This window comes from Sphaerodactylus townsendi, linkage group LG11 (assembly GCF_021028975.2).
Source record: "Sphaerodactylus townsendi isolate TG3544 linkage group LG11, MPM_Stown_v2.3, whole genome shotgun sequence".
NCBI lineage: Eukaryota > Metazoa > Chordata > Lepidosauria > Squamata > Sphaerodactylidae > Sphaerodactylus > Sphaerodactylus townsendi.
In genome coordinates, this window is record NC_059435.1 from 33,853,423 (window position 1) to 33,859,422 (window position 6,000).

General features: G+C 38.4%; 1 protein-coding gene across 5 annotated transcripts in view; it reads left to right on the top strand.

Annotated features, from left to right (window-relative positions):
• The window catches only part of NEK10 (NIMA related kinase 10), a 100,548-nt gene extending 96,811 nt beyond the window's left edge, over positions 1-3,737 (top strand). For all 5 annotated transcript variants that reach the window (XM_048511656.1, XM_048511651.1, XM_048511653.1 and 2 more), the window contains 3 exons: positions 1,430-1,482; positions 1,575-1,630; positions 2,876-3,737. In XM_048511656.1, the coding sequence (XP_048367613.1) occupies positions 1,430-1,482; positions 1,575-1,630; positions 2,876-2,924 (158 nt within the window). In that variant the 3' untranslated portion in view covers positions 2,925-3,737. The remainder of the gene's footprint in view (positions 1-1,429; positions 1,483-1,574; positions 1,631-2,875) is intronic.
• Positions 3,738-6,000: the final 2,263 nt, after the last annotated feature.

The window sequence follows — 6,000 nt, forward strand, 5'->3', positions numbered from 1 at the left end:
TAATGCATATGGGATAGAATCATAAAGTTGCTCCTTAAACTTATCCCATGTGATGACCTGGTGAGATGGAATTTGTGTATTCTGACCATGGTTGAACCAAGTTTGCCCTGTTCCCATAATGGTAGTTATAAATAGGTGGGTTTTATTTGTTTGGTTTTTATCCTGTGCTAGATTGGTAGGACAAAAAGGTGGGCACTGTTCAGGATTGTATGCACTTTGTTTTATACATCCTAGAGTCTAGTGAGAATGATTTCACATTAAGGTCACTTTGTAGAGAAAGAAGGTTACCAAGATATATCAGCAGAGCAAAAAACAGGATTGGGTAAGAAAAGCCAAGAAACTGAGAGTAGCTACACTTGTGAGGGGAATGAGAGATGAGATATAGGCAGGAGCATTTATACAGAAATACTGAGTAGGCTCTTATGAGTATAAAATCTTAACAAGAAGGATGACACAGTCATCTCAAAAAGCTGAGATGTTACTTTAACAACAGCATTCAGAATAATCAGAGGAGGAGAAAGACTAGCAAGCAGGAAGTTAATTATTTTTTATGACCCCATTTAAGCTGGTGTATAAATCATCCTAACAGAACTGGTTTTGAAAGAACCATACGTTTTGTGGACTTTGATACTATGTCATTCAAACTACAGTCTTAATAGAGAAGATGTTCTTATTTACTTACTGCATTTATATAATCTCAATTAATGTACTGCATTTGTGTACCAGTGAGCTCAGGATGGTTTACAAAGTGAAAATCAATCAGTAAAATTCTCCTTGTTAGTCTTTTCTGAGAGCTGGCATGGGAACCCTGGCCCGGACTTCTCTTCCACCTTCCGCTTAGGGCACACAGTGGTCTTCTTTTCTCCAGTGGGCACACAATATGGTTGTGGCAAGTTGTGATGTCACTTTGTCCAGCCTTCATTTGAAATAGCAGTAGTTTGCCATGATAGTTGCTGCTTTTCAGCCAGCTAAGATAGGCTATGTTAATAGGAGTTAGGTTCATATATTGCAGAATGGTACTATAGTTTACGCTTTGTTACAAGTACATTCTTTAAGCAGAGTAATGTTATATTGTATTTGAAAGCCATCTTTCACTGTCTACTGGAACGGGTTGGGAGGCAAGTCAGAAAACTCCTTGTCCTGACTAAGGACTAAGGACATTGTATTTCCTTCATTTGTCCCCTTACCTTTTTCTCAGTGAGGGTCCAAAGCAGTTTGTGTTAGTCTCCTTGCCTCCATTTCATCCTCACTACAACCCTGTGAGGCGCAGAGGCTGAGAGCGTTTCACTGGGCCAAGCTCACCCAGTAGTTTTTCCCCACACTTTTTAAATTTAAAAAATGGTCTACAATTATTCTGTTTATGAAATAGGAATGTCTAGTTATCCAGCATTATTCTAATATAAATTATCCTTATATAATTTACTTGTAGGTCTTCCTAGCACTTTTGATGTGGATGAAGGAATAACATATGAACAAATGCAGGTCAGATGTTAATATTATGTTCACCAATTTTGTTAATTTTCTGCTTCTCTCTATTAACATCTACTGAAATTCAGCATTCTTACATTTTCTAGACTGTGGTTGAAGAGGTTCTAGAAGAATGCGGGTATTACAATTTCACCTCAAACAGGTAAAACTGGGCTTCAGTACAAAAAGATAAAATATGGTATGCTAGATAAGCGCAACTTTGTATACTACTTTGTAACTCTGACTTTCTATTACTGTTATAATTTAATGCATGGTTTTATGCTATGTAGGCTTATGTTGGATAAAAGTGGTGTCGCATATTTTTGCCAATAGTTTGATGGTCACAGCCGCTTCATTCTAACAGAAGAACAGCACATCCTTTGTAGCAGTTTCCATTGATAATATCTCTTCCTCCAGCAGAAGCAATTTTGAAATGAAAGGCACCTCCATCCTATTTATGTTGACAGACATGGATTAGTTATAGAAGCCCTTGTGAAAAAACAAATGATGGGGGGAAAAATAAGCCAGGCCTAAGATCTAGTGTAGCTAATACTTGGTTTTGAATGTAATACAACAAGCAGAACTGTGATGAGGCCTGGCATAAGGAGGAGAGTAGGTGTGGGTATGAAATTTAGAAATAGTTCAAAGAAAGCATTCAGTTTTTGCAAAACAAACAAATAAATCCAACAACCTATATATCATTCAGTGGCTGTGCTGATATCTGCCACTGTTCTACTTATTCTCTCCATCTTGCTTGCCATTGTTTCAGTCTTTCCTTAAAGTGACTGGGCTACATTTACAGGAGAGGTTGGATGTCTCCTGTTCAACTGGTTTAAATGAGATTCTACTCAAGTGACGAAAAGAAAACACAAAGAACAGATCCTCAGGCATCCAAACTGCCATTTCATACTAAAATCAAAATTTGCCCCCATCAGATTTATATAAAGTAGAGAGCTAACAACTCACTTTTCAATAAGGGACACAGCATCTTGTGAGTACCACCTTCCTTGAATTTCCCATAGAGTTTGATGATGCTTATTGTTTTTAACGAGAAATTGTCAAGGCTGACAACCAAAAGAACATCAATTTGGCTTCTAGAGGTATTAGTCACCAACCTTTCTTAGTAATGTTAGTGGTAGTTATACTAAGAAGTCCAGGTTGCATTGGTGGTCAGTTTTCAGAATTCAGGTTGGCGTTTCACTTGTCACTTTTGAATGCAAAAACAACCCAAGGCTTATAGGACCAGGGTTTGTATTCTTTTCACCAGTCCTCCCCACCCCCCCACCCCCTGGTTCTGCTAACATCTCCATTGTACATCTGTTTGTTAGCACATAGATTCAGCCTTTCTCAAATGCCTGTAAATGCTACAGAATTTCTCATTCTGTAAAACACTCTTAACTTTTTTTAGGTATCAATATTATCCATGCGGGACAAGGAATTATCCAGCCAGAAGATGAGCATCTGATATTCTGACCAGAGTGACATATTTTCGAATGAGGTCTTAACTGACTTGACTTCAGGTTTTCATTATCTCATTGCCAAAGGGATGTACTTTGTTCAAAGCATGAGGAGGCGGGATCATTTAGATATGTGGGGTAGGCTACCAATCCCAGTCCTCCAAGCAGTGCAACTGCAGTTTGCAACTTCAGCAGGAGCTCTTCCCAGTACATTTTTTTGTCTGGCAGGATACTGTGTGTGCAAAATTCTTCCTGATTCGGACATTAAGCATTACAACTTAGCAATCCCAAAGGAACTCTTACTATTTTGTATAATGTGCAATGGATTGTTAAATACTCAGGATTGCTGGAAATATATTTTACGGTTTTTAGATTTGCTTATATCAGATATTTTATCTTTTATATTAAGAGTGTTTATCTTTTATAAAGAAGAAAATTGGAAGATTCCAAAGGGAAGCAATGCCTTTGCTATATCAGAATTAAAAATAGTTAGGAACTCATTTGAAGAACAAGCTATCTACATATATGAGGCCCTTTGCTTTCCACTGCAGGGATAGGGTGTTAGACAGTATTTGCAACTTGCACAGCATCCAGGAATAATTGTTAAATGTCAGAATTGAAATTTAGAGCATGTATATATTCTATAAATAGATAAATGGTTTGTAATTGTATAAGAAACTTCTGATGCGTACATATGTATGCAAAAGTATATGAGTACACACACAGCTATGGAAGGGAATGAATAGCTAAATGCAACTGTGTTTGTAGCACTTGATGCACTTTGGAAAAATATAAATATGTGTCTGGACAATATGAATGTATAGTCTCTTGATTTATTGCTACTAAGACTTTATTTTCTTTTTAGCTATCTGTTTAGAAATATCAGCTGCAATGAATATTGAATATATGTATGGTTCTCTGGCATATCCCTTATAGAGAATCATAACCAATTTGATAAAATATTTCCAGATACAAGTGAATGTTGTTTTTAATATGCTTAACTTACTGGTTGCTTGTGAGTTTTTGGATATGTGAAGGAGATAGTGCAGAAAATATATACACAAACGTTGTTTCTGCAGTACAAATACCACCTAAAATTCCAGGCAATACATTAGTAATGCACAGTTTAATCTCATAATAAAATGTGCAGATCACTTCAGGCAGAAACAAAGATTGTTGGGCAAAAAAGGAAACATTCACATTGTAAGGGCAGAGCATAACACATTGCCATCTGCCTCATCCACATGATTAAGTTTGGTGGCAAAAAAACCATTTGAGATCTAGACAGTAGTACTTGCCAGGGCACCATGTCACACGTCTGTGTTGTTAAAACTACTTCAGAGCTTCTTCAGATTTTATTTATTTATTTATTATATTTATATACCGCTCTTCCCCGGAGGGACCTAAATTATACTGGTATTCCAGCAGTATTAGCTTCATTTAAGTCTGAATGAAAGAGGGAAGAATGCTGTGAGGGCAGCTGCCAAGAGCAGCCAGGTCCCAAAGTCGGTATTTATACTTGCAGACCATGGCCCACACTAGTGGACCTTAGTACCTGCCTACAGTGTGAAATAGTTAATGGACAGCAAAAAAATCACCCAAGGACCAACAAACAGGGGTACTTCCTGTGGGAATAAAAATAGTTCTGGTGGATGTTCTCACATGCAGGGCTTCCTGCAAACAACAGTAACAATTATTGCTGTATACCTGCCTCCGTGTGAATGCGCATTTCTCTGTGACACTCCCTCCAACTCCAGTTAAATTGACACAGAAATGCCTCTGTTTCTTCCTGTCTTATATTTTATTATCACAGCATGGTTTGTTCTCTCATCTGTGTGTAAACTATATGACATACCATAAATTCCACAAAGCTCTACTTTGTCTGGGCTGCTTATACATCAGTGACTTTAGGAACCTTTACGTGTGTATAATTTTACCTCCCATTTCCTTTGCCACTAAAAATCATAAACCAAAGGCTTGGGTAATGATTCTGGCTTTTTAAGTACCATCTGTAGTGTCTTGTGAAATAGGAACAATTTCCAAGTGTGATTACACATTTTTAAAATTGCAAATAATAAAGTACACTGATTGCTTAAAAAAAACACACAACAGGAATGTGTAATTATACTGACAACCTTCACAACTCAGCTTTCATCATCTTGGGAATTTCAAAGCAATCATAGCTCTTTACTATTTTTAGAACAGTAGAGACCACAATCATGGGCGAGAAGACAAATTTACATTTGTAATGGCTTTGATTTCAAGAGTTATCTTGTGAAGGGAGGAGAAACTGACAAGGCAGCTGCCTAGGCCATAAACGACTTCTGATAGTTCTGCCCACTGATGCTGTTACTTCATATTTACAGCCTGGCATGTCCTAATTACTAATAAATTCCCTTAATCTTAAAGCTGGCAAGACACAGACAAGCAGCCCAATCCAGGTCCCCCGTGAAGGTGCTACAGGCTCTTCCCCTCATAGAGGGGCAAATGCGCCAGCCCCTGGCTGCAGCAGAACCTTGCAATGGTCAGCTGCAATGCCAGGCCTTGTATCAGCATTCCTGCTCTGCTCCCAGCTGCGTTAGTGTGGTAGGGACATTCCCGGGGCTAGAGCCAACCTTCGTTGGGTTCCACTGCCCTTTTAGTGCCCTTGTGGCAGCGGGCCCAGCCTTGGAGATGCGCTATGTTTTCCTCTTGGGGAGAGGCAGAACCTATCCTGCCAGTCACACCAAGATGCCAGCTCTATCCACACTGATAACTCAATAACTGGACCTAACAATACCTGTCACCTCCTATCAGGTTCACTAGCTTGTTATCTTCCAACCTTACATATGCCATCAAATGTTATTAATATCCTTCCACTCTCTGCATCAGACAAACAGGTCAGTCTCTGCACATAAGAATAAATGGATATAAATGCAACATTAAGAACCACAATACTCACAAACCAGTTGGAGAACATGTTAATTTTCCAGGTCATTCCATTGCTGACCTAAGAGTGGCAGACCTTAAACAAAGAATTTTCAAAAGGAAATTACAGCAAGAGATTGCTGAACTCAGTGTTAATTCACAAATTCAG